Below are 22348 nucleotides of genomic sequence, written 5' to 3' on the forward strand. Positions count from 1 at the left end.
CCTACCCACGCTACGCCTTCTAGTAGAAAATTAATACTGTGTTGGAGACAAAACGGTCAAAAAGTATTATTAATTGTAGTATACTGTAGACAATTGATCACATACCCGATTTTACTGTTTCTTAACTTAAAGCAGTCTGGTCGTATTAACATTTTGTAAACAGAGTGGCTACAATTTCATGTTGCAGACGGGATGGCCATGTCATTATTGACCACATTGTAGACGAGATATCCAAATTATTACAATGTACATGATGGGTGCGCAATTACTATATAAGTATTATATCAGTTTCAAGGGTGGGTAAATAGTTTCCAGGTTACAACATATCGATAATATCATATGTTTTAACAATGCTTGCAACAATCACATCAAGTTCAAACTAACTACCCGTTTAGTTAATACATACTATACGAGAAAAGATTTACTGATCAACAACGTAGAAAGAACATTAAATTCATTTAGCATCATTTATACGGTACTTTGAATTTATAACGGTTTCTCTATATATGAGTCGTCTATTATCAAAGGCGGCAATCTGTGCATTTGGACAAAAAAAAAATATTGATATGTCAATACAGATTTATTTGAATATAATCGTCTCCTTCAAAGAATACGGTTCAAAACCTGCATTAAATAAAGGTTAATAGTTAACCTGTTATTTATCTAAGATGTCGTTCCGAAGAGTTTTGTGACTGCCAATGGAATACAAAGTCAATAATTCGTTTTTCTGATTTACCAATCATTGTCCAAGAGTCAGATTGCCGCCTTTGATAATAGTCGACTCATATGTAATAAATTTTTCATTTTCAAAGATTCCATGTCACTCAACAAAAAGTGATAAAAATCTGGTGAGGAACACGTGACAAGAAAGTTAGTCTGGTATCACGCATCGCGACTAGGCCATAAAAGAAAATTAGTTTGTCTGTAAAATCGGTTTACGGACGATAGTTTTACGTGATTACGTAGCAGAACTATTAGAAATGCCCGCTGTGACGTCACGCGAGAAGAGAGATAAATGTGTCTCGAGCCAACGCTTGGGCCGATCGTGCCTCTCTATCGCTTGTTCCGCGCTCTCGCTTGCACGCTCATGCTCAGGCGGAACGTGACACTTTTTCGTGCGTGCAGCCGGTGTTCATCGATTTACAAGACGTTATTACGTCAAAACATTGCAAATCAAAGCCGAATAACATTATAAAAATCCGCAGTGAACTAAAGCATACGATATATAATCGACTGGATACAACTTTAATCACAAAGTCAGAATTTAAAAAATCTACATATTGGCTAACTCTTTGCTTTGTAACCGCTTTGTAACTATATACAAATTCACACTATACTATAGAGATGTAAATTCTGTGAAAACACAACGAAACTCTTTTTAATTATTTTAAATACGATGTGATTATCGAAATTCGCCCTTATTCCAGTTACATATAGCAGTCATACATGTGACATATATAATTTTTAATATTTACGTACTGTATAATACTTGACTTATTTATGGGCGTAAGAAGTTTGACTTCTATGGTGATAAAATCTAGATATATGTATATATATAGATGCAAACAACGAGTGTTTATGTTAGGAAAATATTAATGAACATAGTCATTTTAAAACGATAATAACGCCACCTACTTTCTGTTTCAATGTATCCATAACTTTTATGTTCCCAAATCATGTCATAATTTATTGCATTAATTCCGAATATTATTATATTTATGAATCATCTATGAAGCCTGACTTCACCTGACCCGAGGTCCACTTGGCTTGGTGGAAATATCTCGAACACAAATAGTAAATTTTTCCATTACGGCCCATGAGTATTTGTCAAAATTGTCCAAGTAGTTACGACCAATGTAATCAATTTGGTATATATTTATGATGCAAAATAACAGTTCTAGATAAAGTCGAACAAAATATTAACTAAATAGTAATGGATATATGAATATCTATTTGTCACAGTCTGTGTTTTTAAATTAATTTGGTTCAATTTAAGCCACACATATAATGCATTTCTTTGTTTTGCACTGATCCCTGATTCTCTGAAAGGCGTGTGGCGCATTTACGTTGTAGATGTCTATGGGTTCCAGTAACCACTTAACACCAGGTGGGCTGTGAGCTTGTCCACACACCTATGCAATAAAAAAAAATCCCACAGTTTTCTACTTTTTTAATTATATACCATATAGCATTTAGATAGACTAAAGAATAGAGATGTATGTATGGGTCCATAAGAAACAGAGTGAATTAAAATAAGAATTAATACCATTCGTCACAATCGTTGAAAAAAATACATCTATAGTATTCCATGGATACAGAAGAACAAAATAATGTATAGGTATGTGGCAATGATAGATGAAAAAACAGTTTAAAATATAGAACAACAGAATAAGATGAATACAATCATGTTCAAGTAGATTGTACCTGAGATTACATATAAGCAAATAAAGCTCTCCGATTTCAATTTGACTTGGCTTTAAATATTCAATTAGACATAATTAAGCTTACTTTTACAGTTTAGTCTCGGGTTTATTTGTTTCATTTTATTATATCTGACTTTTATAATGCTTCAGATTTTGTGTTTACGGTTGACTATATATATTATTATGCTTACTACCTTGATCATTGATAGTATCATTATGGTAGGCAGCGGCTTGGCTCTGCCCCTGGCATTGCTGACGTCCTTGAGCGACGGTGATCACTTACCATCAGGTGGGCCGTATGCTCGTCTGCCTACAAAGGCAATAAAAAAAAAATCTCAATTGAAAATGAGAAACCCGAGATTAAAACATAAAAGGAGTTTTAACTATGTGAATTTGAAGATATTTTTTTTTTCTTATCAATTTCTTTATAGAAAGATAAATGGTATAATATACATTACACACATTATAATAGATCATTTTGGGGGTTGTATAAAGAACAGTTAAAAACTTCTTATATTCTGTACTTACATTTGCTACTTTTGATACCGCACAGTGTAATAATTTTCATAAATTACTTTAGAATTTGCATCAGTTCTGATTGTATTGTCTCACATCAATAATATTATGCATACCTACCGATATAATTTCACGTCACATTCAGTAAAATTGAAATAGCACAGTAAGTGGCCAGTCTCGAACCTGTCACGCATGATACTGGGGCCACAAGCACATTAAACACATTTCAACACTTTAGTTGAGAGCACTTGATAATGTCAAAGTCATTTATCACTGAAGCACATTAGCTAATCGTTTGGTTGGCTATTGAAACTACAGGTTGCTGATTCCCGGCTGATATCACAGTGGATCCTGGAGGTATCTTCTGCGGCACCATGCCGTCTATAGGTCGGTACTTCTTGAGTCTAGTCCACTGTCCATTGTTGTAGTTCATTTGGAAATGCATCTCTGAGAGCATAGTGAGATACGTGTCGTCCGACTGTAGAACATTCTCAATGTTTTCAGAGAGTTTTATCGTAACAATATTGCCGAGGTTCGGACACGGATTATCTGGAATTAAAATATAAGTGGTTAATGTTTTCATATTATATTGATGATTTTTTAAGAGTCGTCGTGCATTCGTGTTTAGCGATGCGCCGGTGTTCGAATCCCGCAGGCGGGTACCAATTTTTCTAATGAAATACGTACTCAACAAATGTTCACGATTGACTTCCACGGTGAAGGAATAACATCGTGTAATAAAAATCAAACCGGCAAAATGATATTTTGCGTAATTACTGTTAGTAGGACCTCTTGTGAGTCCGCGCGGGTGGGTACCATTACCCCGCCTATTTCTGCCGTGAAGCAGTAATGCGTTTCGGTTTGAAGGGTGGGGCAGCCGTTGTAACTATATTGAGACCTTAGAACTTATATCTCAAGGTGGGTGGCGCATTAATATCGTAGATGTCTATGGGCTCCTGTAACCACTTAAGACCAGGTGGGCTGTGAGATTGTTCACCCATCTTGGCAACAAAAAAAAAAGATTGAATGTGATAAAATAAATTGAATTTTTAGCAGTTTTATATGATACAAAGAATAACTAGGTTTAGTGACTAGATTCAAGCTTAACTGTTTTATATTAGATTACTGCCATTACACAAGGTTAGGTTAGCTATACCAATCTATTATATTAGCCTGAGAACCTACAACTATATTTTGAGTTCTTATGAACCTTATAATTATAAATAGAATAAACTTGATCAACATGAAATGTTATACAACATAATCTTTGACGTGCATGAGTGAATCAAACTAATTTTTTTTTCTTTCTGGCTTTTGTTACTTAGATTTAAGTACAATTTTGCTAACGTCAGGTAGTGGAGGTGTCAACATAATTATGCTAAGACATTAATATTACATTTACAGGCATGGACTAAAAGTAAAGTTACCTATTTAGTTTTACAACTTTTGCATTGAACAGTTAGTAGGAATTATAATTTTATATCATTAGCGTCTATGAAAGATCCAAAACTAATTTATATGATGTGTTCATAGGTGCTCTCACTTTGTATGTACATTATTAATGTTATAAGTAGCAGTAGATCCTATCATTTATCTAGGAATAGCCGTGGTTAAAGTCTGTTTAATTATCAGCTAGCATGGGAAATAAGCTGCTCATTTGATTCTTATTTTTCCAGATAATATTTACCTCTAGATCCAGCCATAAAACCAAGTATAAGAGCTTTTTCCGGTCTCGTAACACGATTTGCATTTCTGAACATATCCTGGGCTTCCAGCATCTGTTCTCGCTGTAATAACAAACAACCATAAACTCAGCTTCCACATAACAAATATATTCAAAAACGTGTAAGAAATGTGTGGTATTTTACTATAATTTGAAATATGATTCTTTAGTGTTTATATTTAATTTTTTTTTAATTTGCCCTTGTAGGCAGACGAGCACACGGCCCACCTGATGGTGAGTGGTTACCATCGCCCGTGGACTTCAGCAATGCCAGGGGCAGAGCCAAGCCGCCGCCTACCGTTTAATACTCTCCACAAGCCTCGTTTGAAGAAGGACATGTCATAGCGCTCAGGAAACACCGTGTAGGGGAGCCCATTGCATAGCCGGATGGTACGTGGCAATAAAGATCTCTGGAAACGCACTGTGGATGACCGCAGTGGCTCCGGGTAGTATGGATGAAATCTACTCTGGTGGTCGGCGGTGCGATGGTAAACAATTCCTCAGAGCACTCCCCATGGAACATACTTACTTACATACAACAACATACAACATAATACAACTTATTAATATGAATTCATAAATAGTTTGCAGATTACATTTCCATAAATTTGGCATAACACAACACACGCATGAGATACAAGAGGAACTAATAGATAATATTACATTATTCAAGCTTTTCATATTGAAATACTTAATTGTAAAGAGTATATTTATCCAGCTATTCCGGCGATCGCTTCCGATGCGAAGTACTTGACGTCGACGTCGGGGTCCACGTTCAGCTTCTCCAGGACCGGCTTGACTTGGGGCTGGATGACGGCCGGGTCCAAGTATTTGGCCATTATCTGCAGCGTCTTGGCAACATTGAACCGCACGTTGGCAACATTGTCGTCGGCCATAGACAACACGGTCGGCAGCAGCACCCTGGTCGTGATGTCCTTGCCGCACACTTCGGACAGCACGTTAATGCAGAACAAGTACGTCATCCTGTGCAAGTAGTTCTGCTCGTGCGACATGTTCAGTACTTTGGGTATGACGTTGTTCTCTGCCCACTGCGGCCCGTACTGCTCCACCAGCTTCTTCAGGTTGAGGGTCGCAGCCTCGCGGATGGCGTACACGTGGTCCACCAGCCACGACATGCACAAGCTGGTCAGCTTCTCGTCGAAGAACTCCTGGCCCAGCTGTCCCGCCAGTAGCGGCATGTGCTCGATGATGGCCAGACGGACCCTCCACTTGGTGTCCTCTGCCAGCTCCACGATGGCGGGGAGGAGAGACTGCACCAGCTGTTGGATGCCGATCACTTCATTCACACACTCGAGGTTGGAGATTATGTTGAGTCGGACTTCGGGACATTCATCCTTCAGTTGTGTGAGGAACAGCGGCAGGAGATGTTCAATAGTGTTCTGTCTGCCCACTATGGGGCTCAGGCCCATGATGACGGAGGCTAGGGCAGACTTGACGTGTTGGTTGGCATCACACACCAAGTCCTTGATCTGTGGCAAGATCATGGTCATGATGATGTGTTCTTGATGAGCTTTATCCAAGTTCATACAGAAGTCCTTGACCTGCAATGCAAGAGCATTTTGATACTGATATCTTTTCAAGTTTATAAAACTGTCGACTGCCCTCACTGCGTACTATTTGTACATACCTTCCCAGCAGCTGCGGCTCTAACCTCAGCCTCCGAGTCCTTGAGCAGTGCCTGGAAGATCTGTGCTAGATCTGTACGAGCTAGCTCTGGACCAACAGCTTGTTGCAGCTCTACGAACCTGCAAATGTAAACTGTACTGCTATAATATTGCAAAGTTAAGTAGGTAGTATTGTTGATCAGTTTTTGAAATTTGTATTTATTTCAGCCTTTCCCAAAGTGGGCAATAACGCCCCCTTGTAAGCGCTGCAGGCCTAAAGGTAAGAGACCCAGAAAAAAAAGGGGGCGTTATGTATAGAGGCTTGGGAGGCGATTTGTAATTTCATCTAGGAGGACTCTTAGGTACCGACTGAGCTCTCGCTATAGTGGTTTTTGGGTCGGTGAAAAAATGGGGGCGCTCAAAATAATTTATTCTCAAAGTGGGCAGTAGACAAAATAAGTTTGGGAGCCCTTGATTTATTGCATGAAGCAATCACATGTAGACAACGGATCTTTTCCGGGCATAACTGACATTCATGAGCAACTATGTCTGTGATTTTTTTCCCCTGTAGGCTGACGAGCATACCTGATGCTGAGAGGTTACCGTCGCACATGGCGTCAGCAAAGCCAGGGCGAGAGTCAAACTGCTGTCTACCACTAATTCATCTTGAGCTGGGCTCTATACTATCGTGGCGGGTAGCCATCATACAACACAAGATATTTGACAGATGCCTGAATCTCGCTTACGACATTATCAAGATAAGTTTGTATATGTACAACGTCGGTCTACCGAGCGGGTGCTCGGTGGAAGATCTTCCCTCCGTCGTTAAGTATCCCACACTACAGTACCCGGCGATAAATATTACACATCGACCGTGGAAAATAGGCACGTTAATTTTTGCTTCATAGAGCGTTATAATAATATCTGTCACACATTACCTAATTGACATTTAGTCTCCATAACAACCGGATTGTTAGTATTTCATCGCACACAGGTAACGCTCTACAACAAAAACCAAATTAGACGACTGTCTTTTTCTAAATATCGATGTGCAATATTCATTGCCTGGTACTGTATAAGTATACTAGCTGTTACTGGTGACTTTGCCCGCGTGGTCAAGGGAAATTTCAACTTAATCACCAGTGCCAATAAAATGTTTTGTCGAGATTAAGGGGTTACCTATACATACATTCCTTACTTAAAACTATTGTAATCATCTCAATCCGTTGCTTCGTTTCAATATGAAAGAAGCACAAACAAACAAACAAATTTTCCCATTTACAATATTATAAATTTCATATGATTATGTGTAGTAAGTTTGGATTGTCAATAAATAAATAAAAAGAGAAAAATAAAATCAATTTCACTGTTAACTCGAAAGTTTTCTTCAATCTCAACTTTCAATGTAATCGGTAAATAAAGACTAATTTTGCCAGGTAAAATGTAAACTCTGCTGCCAGATTCTGCTGAGATTCACTTATGTTACATTATGATTGTATTAAAAATTCAAACTGGATCCAAACCAGATTTTAGGTTAAGGTAGTTTTGATGTTAATCTTGAGTTTTTTTTATTTATTTATTATTATTATTATTATTTGATTTTTTTGTTTTTTATTATTATTATTATTGCTTTTGTTTTATTCCAAGATCGTAGTTATTATTTTTATTTAATTCTGGTATTCATGAAATGTTAGTGAATGTAATATGGATGCAAAATCTGAAGTAAATGAAAAAAAAAATTTATCTTATGCCAACATACTTATCAGCGACCATGTACCGCACCCTCCACGAAGTATCTCCGGCACGAGCCCGCACGGTCGGCATCACATGTTGCTCCATATCCTCGGGTGCCAGCAGAGAAGCCACAACAGCACATGCCTCTGCGGCTAGCAAACGTACCGAGTCTTGGTCATCCTGAAATAAATTTAAATAATGTATGTAAATATAGTGTTATGCCAGTAAGAGTAACGCCATCTGTTATCAAATAGCAGAAACGAATGTCAAAGGATTATAGTAGAATTATTCTGTCCGTGCAGTTTGGGTCATAAAAAATCGAAGCGGTGAAGCGTATATTTTGCTCTCTCTTCCACTCACGAGCCTTATGGACGGGCATAGTGATGCGCATTATTGTTTTCGATAAGCGTTGTCGATAGTGTATTTAGTTTTGTCATTTTGTGGATTAGTGATAAAAATGAAAGTATAAATCACTAATCAAACACTTACACCACATATCGCCGCAGCAAGTTAACGAGAACGGCAGAAATTAACACTTTGTAACTTTTCGAGATCCATTCTTATTTCAGTGAAAAATTTTAACACATTGTTGATAACAACACGTGCAAATATTATTTTGAATAAATTCTGCCGTTTTTATACAAAACAAAGGAGTAGCCATTGTGTCACTAAAGAAATTCAGAGAACGAATGCATAAAAACACATTTCTCTTTGACATAATGTACTATAATTTGCAGGTAAGTACAATGACTCATAAAATAACAATGTCTCACCACCCTTCGTATACCACCCCGCCGCCGTGTACCTGCCCTCGATGACTTATTTCTTTTTATCGATAATGGCGTTGCGCCCGCGCAACTTGCTCACCACCCTAGCCGGGCTATGTTTTATGACCCAAACTGCACGGACAAAATAATTCTACTATAGTAATATAGAGAACTAGCTGACCGGCAGACTTGGTAGTGCCTCAATCGATAAATAAAAGACCTAAATTTTTGTATAAAATAAACTTAAATCAAACAAAAGGAATCCGTCCGACGGGGGAGACATAAAAGGAAAAACAAAATTGTTATTTTTATTTGATTCCGAACATTTTTATATTTATCTACCTTTTAAACCTTCTTAAAATGGAGAACGCTCAACGCCTGTCTGCCACATGTCTGCAACGCATAATGCGCTACTTTGGCCACGTTGCCCGCAGAGGTGTAGACAACTTGGAACGTCTGATGGTCACTGGGAAAGTAGAAGGAAAACGTCCTAGAGGCCGGAGCCCCAAACGTTGGTCCAACCAGATCTCCGAGCAAACCAGCGGACCACTTAATGCTGCACTACACCAGACAACTGACTGGAACCGATGGAGGCTAACAGTCGACAAGCTAAAACGGAGTCACGATCCTCAGCAATGAGGGAGCGATGGAGAAGAAGAAGAAACCTTCTCTGGACTTCCACAAATAATTCAAAACCAAAATGAGCCAAATCGGTTCAGGCGTTCTCGAGTTTTAACGAGACCGTTAGTCTCGTTAAAACAGCAATTAATTTTTATAAATATAGATAGAAGGTAGATAGATGCTCGAGAAGTGTAACGCCATCTATAATCAGATAGCGAAAACACATCGCAACAACGAATGCTACCGAGAATGTTCTCGATAATTGTAGAATTGTTTTGTCGAATATAAAAGCGCTATCTATATGATATGAAGGTAGTTAGTAATCGGTTCTACTCAAAGTGAAACAGCCAACGGATCACTTGAATCGAAGTGGAAGAAGTGAATTGGTAATCATGAAGTGTGTCTTAAATGTTCTAAGTGTTAAATGAGTCGTCTATTATCAAGGGTGGCAATCTGTGCATTTAGACAAAAAAAAAAATTGATATGTCAATACAGATTGATTTGAATATAATCGTCTCCTTCAAAGAATACGGTTCAAAACCTGCATTAAATAAAGGTTAATACTCAACCTGTTATTTATATAAGATGTCGTTCAGAAGAGTTTTGTGACTGCCAATGGAATACAAAGTAAATAATTCGTTTTTCTGATTTAGCAATAATTGTCCAAAAGTCACATTGCCGGCTTTGATAATAGTCGACTCAAATAGAGTTTAATTTATAGTTCGGTGACGTTTTATTTATCCCAAGCTCCAAATGTATAACAATAGTTTTAATTTTCTTACACATCCTGATTAATGGTTGTGTTAGCAGCCATCAAGTATCAGTGAAGTCTTGTATAAAATATGTAAATCTCTTGCTGCACTTGAAAGAATAGACTGATTTTAATACGCTTTTATTAGTTTTAGACGTATGTATGTTTGTAACGGAATCTTTGAATATGATTTTGATCCCCCTTCAAAACGTCGGATTAACTCGAAATTTGGCGTACTTATTAAGGACCGATGACAATACAATATTTAAACAAAAAATTAAAAAAAATGAAATTCAACTAAAAAATGAATAATAGTTTAAAAAAACTAAAAAAAAATACGCTTTTTTTCTTTTTGCTTTTAAACTAGCTTTAGAAAATATTTTTCAGGATATTATCAAAATTACCCACCCTTCTACTCAATATCTCTTAATAAAATATTTATAACTACTGATACCATGCACCCCACGCTTTTTTTACAATAAAATCATTTTTTCTCACACTATTTTTAATCCAAATTTATTACAATTTATTTTCTATTTTTTACTTGGATTTTCTATAAAAGCGTTTTTTTTTTTAACTTTATTTTTAATACTATACTATACACACCTTTGCCAAAAACACAAAGATGGGAATGAGATCGCTCTTGACGTATTCGATTTCTACGACTTTAGCGAACTCCCCAAGTTTGTAGGCGGCAGCGCGTCGCACCATCGGAGTGTCATCTTGGCAGAGCGAGCAAAAATGCTGACGAAGTTCCGCCTTCACTACGGCCGAAACGCGTGGGTAGCAGACACTGTTAAATAAACATATTTTTTTTTATTTTTAATTATAAAAATGTCAGCTTTTTTTATTGCATGGGTGGGTGGACGAGCTCACAGCCCACCTTGTGTTATGGTTACCAGAGCCCATAGACATCTATAACGCAAATGTCGCCATCCACCTTGAGATATGAGTTCTATGGTTTCAGTGTAGTTACAAAGGCTGCCCCATCCTTCAAACCGAACCGCATTACTGCTTCACGGCAGACAGACAGGGTGACGGACTCGCAAGAGGTCCTACCACCAGTACGCAAGTTACCCAAATTATAATTTTGCGGGTTTGATTTATATTACACGATGTTGTTCCTTCATCGTAGAAGTCAATCGTGAGCATTTGTTAGGTACGTATCTCATTAGAAAAATTGGTGCCCGCCTGCGAGATTCGAACACCGGTGCATCGTTCGAAACGAATGCACCAGACGTCTTATCCTTTAGGCCACGACGACGACGACGACGAAAACTTAACTAAAATTAAGTATATCAGTGAGATTACATCATCATCATCATGCTTTCCTATTACCCTCTGCTGGGGTGTACGGCTCGAATCAAATTTTTCCATTTGTATCGGTCTTGGGCAGTCTGTTCTAGCTCCTCCCACGTCATGCCCAAGACCCCTAGCTCCTGCTCCACACACTCTCTTTTAATTATTATAATACCTAAAGAGTCCACAGGCAGATGTTCTGGAAGTAAACCAGTCTCCTCCGGCAAGACGCTGTACTAATGGCACAAAGTGTTCCTCGAGTGCCTGGGGGCTATGGTGCTCGGCAACAGCACGGAGCGAGGCCACTGCCTTGTCTCTGACTACTGTTTCTTCCACTGCTGCTAATGTCTCTAGTGGAGGAAGGAGACAGTGTGCAAATTCTCCCCCTCCAACCAAGTTTATGAAGTTACCTGGAATGATTCGAAATACATAGATCAATTGATGACATGGGTGGATGAAGGGGTTAAGTACCATTTTTAAGGTTTTTGAGTTTTTACATTGAATAAAGGTGTTATGTGCCTATAAACTATATTAAACCTTAAAACTTTGGATTTAAAGGCTATTTTTTAGAAATTGCATGAGATGAAGGAGTTCTGTATGAAAAAAAAAACAAGTAACCAAAGTTTGTTGCCCATTTTCTCAAAATTAACAAATTGTATCATATCCCCTTCATCCACTCATGTCTTCAATTATGTCATTATAATTTTCCGTCTTTCTTGTTATTAGCTGAACTGGATTAAAATGCTCATGATGTAGCTTAAATTAATATAACCAAAGATTTTGGAACACAATTAAAATGGCGACTTCCACCTTGGAATATAAAATACTCAAAACGCTTCAAAATGTTTAAATACTAATATGTTGTATTAATATGAAATTATATTAATACTGTGCACAATATTTGTTTCAAACAAATTTATAACACAGTGTTATCTCGACATACGTTCCGTAGCCTATGTCAAATTGCTCATATCTCAAAGATCTTTTCCCCATTGAAATTAATTGAAATGCCATTCATACGTTCCAAAGCTCCCAAAAAAAACCACCTCAGTCGTTTTTGATAAGTGTTATTAAAAAAGAAAAAAATATTTACAAGAAGAAAAAGATATTTATAAATAACAAATATATATTCTATAAAAAACATAATAAAAGAAAAAGTGAAGTGAAGACATTAACTTCTTCTTCTGACCCATGGTTATAAAAATAAATCTGATGTTTTGTAAATGTATAAAAAGCAAAAAATGCAAACCCAACTTTTGAAAAACAATGGAAACAAGTACACAGACTGAGGTCTAGTCTGAAGTGGGAGAAACTGTTAGACCTGAACACGACCTCAACATGCGCCCTGCAGGTCGTGTGTGATTCCTCGTATCTCAAATTTTGCTCTCATCTCAAAGCAAAATATCGCTCGTTTGCCAGCTAGTATTTTAAACCACTCACATATTAGGGTACTCGTATATCAAGGTACCACTGTAATCCAAATCTATTACTTTGTTAAATATTGTTTTACCATTTTGAAATAAATTTCTTATTAGTTCATAAATAATATAATAATTTAAAAATGATAATACTGACGACAAATAATAACATTGGAAAAGAAAATAAAGCTGCCTAAGATGGGCTGTAGCGGAGTCTTGCGAAACAATCGGCTCAATTGTTAATGCCGCGCTGATCTTCTGTAGTGGATCTTGATATAACTTTGAACTTACCAAGTTGTTCAGCGAGTGCTAAGAGAACCTCGTCTTCATCATAGATTGTCTCAGTGAGGAACGGGATCAACTCCGATTTAGTCCTCTCCACGCCCAGAGCCAACGCGATCGTCGACAATTTCTTTATAGAGTTCAAACGAAGCTGTACATCCTCATTCTTTAGCTCATCTATGAGAACAGCAATCGGATACAATGATTCATCCGTCCCGGAGTCACTCGCTGCCATTCTTACGTATTTAACTCTCTTTAATTTCAATTCGAACTAAACGGACACTAAATTGTCACACTAAAAGTTGAGTACTATCAATAACAGATTTTTATCAAAACAAATAGACCTAGCTCAAACGGAGCAAAATGGCAGATTTTCAAATGTCTAATAGTGTTGTACTGCTCTAAATGTGGTTACTGGTTGGGTGTATTAGTGTGACACAACTAACTGGTTTTTTTCTCCTTCAAAAAATCGATTTACATTGGTTTTCAACGATTGCCAAAATTGTCCGTTTTTTTTTTTATTGCCCTTGTAGGCAGACAAATATGGCAACCTGATGGTGAGTAGTTACCGTCTCCCATGGACTTCAGTAATGCCAGGGGCAGAGCCAAGTCGCTGCCTACCGCTTAATACTTTCCACAAGCCTCGTTTGAAGAAGGACATGTCATATCGCTCGGGAAACACCGTAACCGTAAAATTGCCTATTGTAATAGGTTCTAAGAATCAACCTTCAAAAGTTGGCTCACTTTGGCAAATTTCTTGCTCAACCCACACCTACCGTAAAAACAAGTCATCTTTTTTCAGTCACGTCCAGTCCGTCTCAATTTGAAATATCGGCTACCGGTGGCAGCTGACTAGATTGAAAAACGGCCGTTGATGCTGCACGTCGTGATGAGGCACGTCCAAATCACGTCAATTTCACCAATAGTCGTTTTTCGGTTTTCGCAACTCATACATTTATAAGTCAAAATCAAAATGTTTGCAACAGAAAAAAGTTAATTCCATGAATGGCGTACAAGGCCACTGAAATAATAAAAATACCCACATTTGAAATCGATAAGATAGATGAGCGTTTATCTAAGACCTAAGACCCTCTTTTAAAGTAAAAAAGGAAATAAACAGTCATACTTCAAGATACTGTTGATTCTTTCTGTGTGAATTGGAATGTAAATGTAAATATTATTTAAAGAAAATAAGAGGGTAGTTAATACAAAATAAAAATGTCGATGAATAATACGTTGGCCGTCCATGGCCACGAAAACTGTAGTTTCCGGAAATAATTAATGCCAGATTAAATAGTAAAAGTAGTTTTGTTAATGTCACCAATATCCAGTTAATTAAAAGTAGATTGGTACATGTCTCTCAAATAAACAATCTAGGATTTCTGTATTCGGCAGTTATTATTATTTGTTTAGAAGCTTAAATTTGTGATTGGAAAATGAGTAAGATTATTCAGAAATTAATGAAATTAAATTTAAAGAAATGAGATTTCATAACATTTAAATAATTACTTTATGGAGGAATTTCAGAATAGACGTCCGTCGATTTTGTAACATTTTCACATTTGTAACATTAAACGGTTAATGAGCTACTGTTATTACCTCAACAAACACTTACATAACAAAATAAAGAATATAAATAGCTTTTCTCTTAGCGATCCTGCAAATTAACAAAATCAGAAACGGTCAACACTAATAAACAATGGTCACAGAAATTTTCTAATTTTATAGCAAAAACATGTAGTTAGTGCTCCCATACTAGTCCACAGACAAGATCAAGTTGTGAACTCTAAAAGTTAAGGCATGTCGCGTCGTATTAATAGAATGGTGGATTTTCGACTTAGTAAACTCGATTGTTCAACATCAAATTAAATCGATTTTTATGTATCGATGTGTTTGAAGCATCAAACTTCATCTATGCCGAGCAACACCGTTGTCTAAATTGTCTTTCATTAAAATTTTACAAAGAACTCGTTTTGATAAATTTTACACAAAAAAGTTATCGTTAAAATTTGAGTGCGTATACTTTGAATTGAAATCAAGACAAAGCTCAATAGATAAAAATGGCAGCGAGCGACTCCGGGACGGATGAATCATTGTATCCGATTGCCGTTCTCATAGATGAGCTGAAGAATGAGGATGTACAGCTTCGTTTGAACTCTATAAAGAAGTTGTCGACGATCGCGTTGGCTCTGGGCGTGGAGAGGACTAAATCGGAGTTGATCCCGTTCCTCACTGAGACAATCTATGATGAAGACGAGGTTCTCTTAGCACTAGCTGAACAACTTGGTTAGTTGAACTATACATTTATTACCGGAAGTTCAATTTATTAATATTAGTAAAAACATAGTATCAAGTCAGCAAATACACCTATTATAATCAATCAATATAATGTTAAACATTTACGAATGTAGTAAAACATAACATAAAAAAAAATTACATAGAAAATTTATCACCTAGACAACTTTTAGTGCTACTAAATTCTACACTAACTTATCTGAAGGATTAAGTTGTGTTCCTTTAAATGTGTTAATTTTTCAATTAAATCAATTCTATTTGTTTTATTTTCCCTCTATTCTATTCCTATATACAGTCAAAACCGTTTACTGCGACATCGTTTAATACAACATGCCGGTTAAAATAACCAAGAACAAAGGTCCCGGCTGAATGCCATATGACCGCCTTATTAAAAATATTGCTTTCTACGACATTGGTAATAACGACATACCTCATAAAACTACTATGGAATTCATTGGCCTTTTCAAATCAAACACTTTCAAGATATAATTGAAATATATATTTCATAAAGCAAGTGTTCTTGCTGTGTTCTTGTGTGTGGGTTTTTATGCTATACCAGTTGTCTTCACAGTTCAACTAGTGCTCATTGGTTACTGAAGGTCATATACAAAAAATTGGAATGCGGCCATCCAAATTCATTTCAGCTTGAGCAAACAATTCTATAGGTTTGTCTGATACTAGGTAGTTTCATCAACTTGGTCGGCGGAGGAGAGTTCGCACATTGTCTTCTTCCACCCCTGGAGACATTAGCAGCAGTTGAAGAGACAGTAGTCCGAGATAAGGCAGTGGCTTCACTCCGTGCCGTTGCCGAGCACCACAGCCCGCAAGCACTCGAGGAACACTTTGTGCCACTAGTACAGCGCCTTGCTGGAGGAGACTGGTTCACTTCAAGAACATCTGCTTGTGGACTATTTAGGTAAAATTAAAAAGTTGTAAAGTTACATAGTTGAATATCGTAAGTTTTTTTTTTTCTTGCTTAGATGGGTGGACGAGCTCACAGCCCACCGGGTGTTAAGTGGTAACTGAAGCCCATAGATATCTACAAAGTAAATGCGCCACCCACCTTGAGATATAAGTTCTAAGGTCTTAAGTATAGTTACAACTGCTGCCTTACCCTTCAAACTAAAACGCATTACTGCTTCACGGCAGAAATAGGCAGGGTGGTACCTGCCCGCGCGGTCTCACAAGAGGTCTTACCACCAGTAAGTCATTTGTTTTAAATGTCTTGGACCATTAATATATATTTTACCTGTGAACTATGTTTGCAGTGTATGCTATCCACGTGTCTCAGCACCTGTGAAGGCAGAACTCCGTCAGCATTTCCGCTCCCTCTGTCAAGATGATACTCCGATGGTACGCCGCGCTGCTGCCTACAAACTTGGAGAGTTTGCGAAAGTTGTGGAGATTGAATATGTTAAGAGCGATCTTATTCCCATATTTGTGATTTTGGCAGAGGTTTGTAAATTGATGGTTGAAATATTTGTTGTTTTTCTTGTTTAAAAAAAAACCATCATGCACATTGTGAATGATGAAGTAGATTGTTTGAGAATATAAGAGATTGTTTGAAAGAATGATAACAGTATAATCTACCTATAATATAATTATATATTTTACAATATAATCCATTTATTACAGCCTCAGTGTAAGAAATGCTAAAGATAAATTCATAAATTTTAATAGAGCTAGCTAACCTATAGTTATGAATTAGAATCCTGTTCAATAACTCAGCGAAACACCGAACAGACTACAACTGAATTTAGTTCTAGAAAAAATGTCTCACGGTCTTCTATAGATTCATTTTAAAGAACATGCCTTCAATGCTAATGCTAAATACTCAGAACTACAGACAAATATCTGCAGAGATAGATCCATAGTATTGAGTAAACTAAAAATACACTTTTATTGCTGTTTATCAGCTAACAGTATATAGTAACTATCCACCTGTCTTTGTAAGACAAAAGCTAACATAATTAACAATAATCCAATTAAAATGATGTCTCAGAGTCAATAGTAATTGTAATTTTTTTTGTCCTTAATTTCAGGATGATCAAGATTCCGTTCGTCTGTTGGCTGCCGAAGCCTGCGCGGCTGTTGCGGCTCTATTGACTCCTGAGGATATGGAGCAGCATGTGATGCCAACTGTACGCGCACTGTCCGGAGACGCTTCTTGGAGAGTCCGATATATGGTTGCTGATAAGTATGTGATAAAAATTGTAAGAATTATGTCCCTGAAATCTTAAAATTTAACTAAATAAATAAGTTTAAAAAAAAAACAATAAAATTCGCTTTTTTAGGAAATCCAACAAAAAAAATTGAAAAAGCGTATTTTGTTAGTTTTTTAAGCTACTATTTATATTTAATTTTTTAGTCGAATTTAAATTTTCTCAATTTTTTTTTAAAATGTTGTGTTGTCTTTTTTTTTCCTACCTAAGCTGATAGCCTTGAGAGGCTATATCAGCGTCGCCTTAACTACACTCGGGTGCAATGAAATCGCACATCTGTACATTTTTTGAAAAATATTATTTACTTCTTTTTATTTAAAAAAATATTTATATATTTTATAATATATTTTTTAACATAAGGTGAAAGGATAGTTCAATACCTATTCAATGATACCACATAAGACATGATAAGTTTACCTGCCTGCTGAAACAAAACGACAACAGCAAACTCCAAAAATTGCTCCCTCAACTCACTGCTGTTTGCAAGACCAACTGCAGGTATAAAAAGGCATGTTTTGTGTAAAACGTCATCATTTGCCAGCCAACGCTTAACCTGATAAGACCTCTAGTGACTCCAATTGCATTTGTCTGAAAAAGATGGATACTACTCCGGAAAAAGCCGCTCAAATTGAAGCGGGCCAGAACCAGAGTGCTGTAGCTCGACAACTGAATATCAGCCGATATTCAGTTCGTCGTGTGTACCAGCGCTATCGGGAGACTGGTGGCTTTGAAAGGCGACGAGGATCTGGTCGAGCAAGAGCTACAACACAGCGCGACAACAGATTTCTTGTAACGACAGCGTTGCGAAATCTTCGTTTGACTGCCGTTGAACTTGCACAGCAGCTTCAACAGGTGCGTGAAGTGATAGTCAGCAGGTGGACAGTCAGAAGGAGACTTGCCGAAGGTGGTTTGACTGCGCATAGGCCAGCAAATGGCCCTAAATTGACGCCAACTCACCGCCGGGCTCGTTTTCGATTTGCACAAGAACGCGTCAACTGGACAGCCGACCAGTGGAAAGCAGTCCTGTTCTCAGACGAGTCCTGTTCTGAGCTATATGTACCGCTCCCTGTATCTGTCAAAATCATGTTCAAAGATTCCGTTACATACTAACATACATACGTCTGAAGCTAATAAAAGCGTATTAAAAATGAATTTTTATATACATATTTAGTATACTAGTGAGCGTATTTATTCTCCTGTCCCAAAAAGATTACTAGGCGTGGGTGGTATAAAATGGTGAACTTACACATGCTTAACATGTTGAACACCATGCGACCCACTGTTGGACCTAAAAGGGTACTACTATACTGAGCCATCGAGCCAAGCCAAAATTAGGGAATCAGCAATTTTTATCAACTTGAGATTTTCATTCTAAAATATGATAGTTTACACGGAAAATGTAAATTAGCGACTTTTACTGTCTAGTTTTTAAGATATTTTAATTTATTTAAGAGATTGTTGTATCTTGATATAAACTACGACTTTCTATTGGAAGAGTATATCGATAAGAACATTGAATGAAAAATAATACAAACATGAATTAGCTATGTAGATATGAAAGCAATCTTACAATGAAAAATTCAAGAAATTTGCACATTTCTGATTGCTCTTGTTCATCACAGTATTGAATTCCGGGCAGGTCATAATCTACTGCAAAATTAGGTGTAAGCTCCCATTTCTTTCCGTTTCAACTCTTGCATAAGCTGAATACCCTCAGGACTTTGTTCGAGATATGATTCTCATGTCATGTCAGGGTCCTGACCATTACAGATCCAACAATTACATTTGCAGAGTGTTCATGCTATTTACTATTTTCGCTTGTTTTGTATCATGTCATAGTACTGTTACAGCCCACTGAGTTTCTCACCGGATCTTCTCAGTGGGTGGGTCGCGTTTCCGATCCGGTGGTAGTTTCTACGAAGCACTGTCCTTACTAGAGCCAGTGTTAGCAACGCCTCCTGGTTTGAGCCCCGAGAGCTCACCTACACGTTAAGCTGCTTTCAGACTACGCTATACTATAGTGCCATGTAGTATAGCAGCATATACTTAACCAATAATATATAGTACAGTACAGTGTGAACGTGTCTTTACAATGTATGGTGCGCGATATTGTTGTGCTATGAGCTATATACTATATGCTATTATAGCTTAGTCTGAAAGCAGCTTTAGGGTTACGCTGACATAGCCTTTCAAGCTTTAGCAGGAAAAAAAGAAAAAAGGAGTGCTGTTATTTGAATTAAGATAAGAGGCTTACTTTAAGCAGACTGGAATGCAAGATTGGTTTATGTTAAAAATCAAATTTGACAGTATCACTGATAGATTCAGTTATATTTTTGTAAGATTATAATCAGTTAAATTTGCAGGTTCGTAGAGCTGCAACAAGCTGTAGGCCAGGAACTAGCTCGTACAGATCTAGCACAGATCTTCCAGGCACTGCTCAAGGACTCGGAGGCTGAGGTTAGAGCCGCAGCTGCTGGGAAGGTATGTACAAATAGTACGCAGTGTGGGTAGTCGACAGTTTTATAAAATTGAAACGATATCAGTATCAAAATACTCTTGCATTGCAGGTCAAGGACTTCTGTATGAACTTGGATAAAGCTCACCAAGAACACATCATCATGACCATGATCTTGCCACAGATCAAGGACTTGGTGTGTGATGCCAACCAACACGTCAAGTCTGCACTAGCCTCCGTCATCATGGGCCTGAGCCCCATAGTGGGCAGACAGAACACTATTGAACATCTCCTGCCGCTGTTCCTCACACAACTGAAGGATGAATGTCCCGAAGTCCGACTCAACATAATCTCCAACCTCGAGTGTGTGAATGAAGTGATCGGCATCCAACAGCTGGTGCAGTCTCTCCTCCCCGCCATCGTGGAGCTGGCAGAGGACACCAAGTGGAGGGTCCGTCTGGCCATCATCGAGCACATGCCTCTACTGGCGGGACAGCTGGGCCAGGAGTTCTTCGACGAGAAGCTGACCAGCTTGTGCATGTCGTGGCTGGTGGACCACGTGTACGCCATCCGCGAGGCTGCGACCCTCAACCTGAAGAAGCTGGTGGAGCAGTACGGGCCGCAGTGGGCAGAGAACAACGTCATACCCAAAGTACTGAACATGTCGCACGAGCAGAACTACTTGCACAGGATGACGTACTTGTTCTGCATTAACGTGCTGTCCGAAGTGTGCGGCAAGGACATCACGACCAGGGTGCTGCTGCCGACCGTGTTGTCTATGGCCGACGACAATGTTGCCAACGTGCGGTTCAATGTTGCCAAGACGCTGCAGATAATGGCTAAGTACTTGGACCCGGCCGTCATCCAGCCCCAAGTCAAGCCGGTCCTGGAGAAGCTGAACGTGGACCCCGACGTCGACGTCAAGTACTTCGCGTCGGAGGCGATCGCCGGAATAGCTGGATAACTAATACTTAATAATATAGGAAATTTTACATAAGGGCCCGAACATCAGAACTGTATTATGGAGTATTATTGACTCTTGGTTTTTTTTAATGACGAAAAAATTTGAACATATAAAACAAAACGCATAATTATTCTAAACGTTCATCATGTAGCTAGTTAAATAAACTTTGCAATAATTGAAAAGCCCTAGTTCATTCCCCACTATGTTTATAGATAAAATGAAAAAAAAATCTTTTTATACTTAAGGACTGGTTTAGTCGTCCAAGATTAACGTACAAAATTCCACCATCGGTGGAAAAGCGAGGTTTATCTATATATATAATTATTAGGTGTTAGGAGACCGCTTCCGAAGTCGAAGACAGACTATAGTACTAATGACACTTTTGAAGATAGGATGGAAAAAAAATCTTGATTTAAAAAAAAGCATGCTTTAAAATGTTTTATTAACATTATTTACTCTTCATCATGTTAGTATAGGTAAATGAAACGGTCGTTCCATAAAAAATACATTACTTTACTAAAAAAAAGAACCAGCAATGAAGCACAAAATCAAAAACAGCTGATGCTCGGGTTAACGAACGCCCGGCGCGGCGCTGACACCGCGCTCCCCAAAACTTACAACTATGTAGGTACAAAATTTTCGTTTTCGGACACGGTCTCCCTAACATCCAGTATATAACCCAAGCACATTTACATTGTGCCTTGGATATAATAACAAAACCATTGTTTTTTTTTTTTAATATTGTCTTGAGAGTTATTTGTGAAAATATCCCGAATAGCAACCACATCTACATGTCGATTTTAAACCGACAAACGATCAATTTGTTTGGCTGGTTCACTTCGAGTGTGGATGACATGTTTTGTTTGCGGGTAAATCAGATGTATCGCTAGATACGTGTTCGCGTATGCTAAATGTTGCCAGCTTTAATGTACACAGATAAGTTGATGTTGACTTCCAGCGAACAAACTAGAAGTTGTACGGGTGCGTTAGTGCATTTTATAATGTAAATACGATTTCTGAGCGATTTGATAACTACGAAATAAAATAAGAAAAGTAATGCTGTCGTTTTTATTATATTGTTAAGTGACTTTATGACCTGGTAACTAAGACCTTCAGGTCATGTCTTATTTTAATTTAATATATTCTTATTTTTATGAAAAATGGCAATATAGAGTGAAATGAAATGAAAATGATTAATTTGAGACATTAATCAACTGGGATGAAATTAAATGAAATGAGATGAGAATGATTTG

The 22348-nt window shown here is 37.7% G+C and overlaps 2 protein-coding genes across 3 annotated transcripts; one reads left to right on the plus strand and one right to left on the minus strand.

The window, feature by feature from the left end:
- Positions 1-5206: 5206 nt before the first annotated feature.
- LOC134201489 (serine/threonine-protein phosphatase 2A 65 kDa regulatory subunit A alpha isoform-like) lies at positions 5207-14912 on the minus strand. Of its 2 annotated transcripts, XM_062676348.1 has the most exons (8): positions 14775-14912; positions 13936-14180; positions 13169-13336; positions 11635-11869; positions 10767-10953; positions 8047-8201; positions 6311-6428; positions 5207-6224 (listed from the first exon to the last, which is right to left on the minus strand). In XM_062676348.1, the coding sequence occupies exons 2-8, from the start codon at positions 13949-13951 to the stop codon at positions 5373-5375; spliced, it is 1731 nt and encodes a 576-aa protein (XP_062532332.1). In that variant the 5' UTR covers positions 13952-14180; positions 14775-14912; the 3' UTR covers positions 5207-5372. The 2 variants fall into 2 exon arrangements, with proteins under 2 accessions (XP_062532332.1, XP_062532331.1); XM_062676347.1 differs by lacking the exons at positions 13936-14180; positions 14775-14912 and having other exon boundaries at positions 13169-13597.
- Positions 14913-14963: 51 nt separating this feature from the next.
- On the plus strand, positions 14964-22152 carry LOC134201488 (serine/threonine-protein phosphatase 2A 65 kDa regulatory subunit A alpha isoform-like). The gene is made up of 6 exons (XM_062676346.1): positions 14964-15445; positions 16136-16370; positions 16723-16909; positions 17497-17651; positions 20040-20157; positions 20244-22152. The coding sequence occupies exons 1-6, from the start codon at positions 15220-15222 to the stop codon at positions 21093-21095; spliced, it is 1773 nt and encodes a 590-aa protein (XP_062532330.1). The 5' UTR covers positions 14964-15219; the 3' UTR covers positions 21096-22152.
- Positions 22153-22348: the final 196 nt, after the last annotated feature.

This window comes from Bombyx mori, chromosome 26 (genome assembly GCF_030269925.1).
Source record: "Bombyx mori chromosome 26, ASM3026992v2".
Classification (NCBI taxonomy): Eukaryota; Metazoa; Arthropoda; class Insecta; order Lepidoptera; family Bombycidae; genus Bombyx; species Bombyx mori.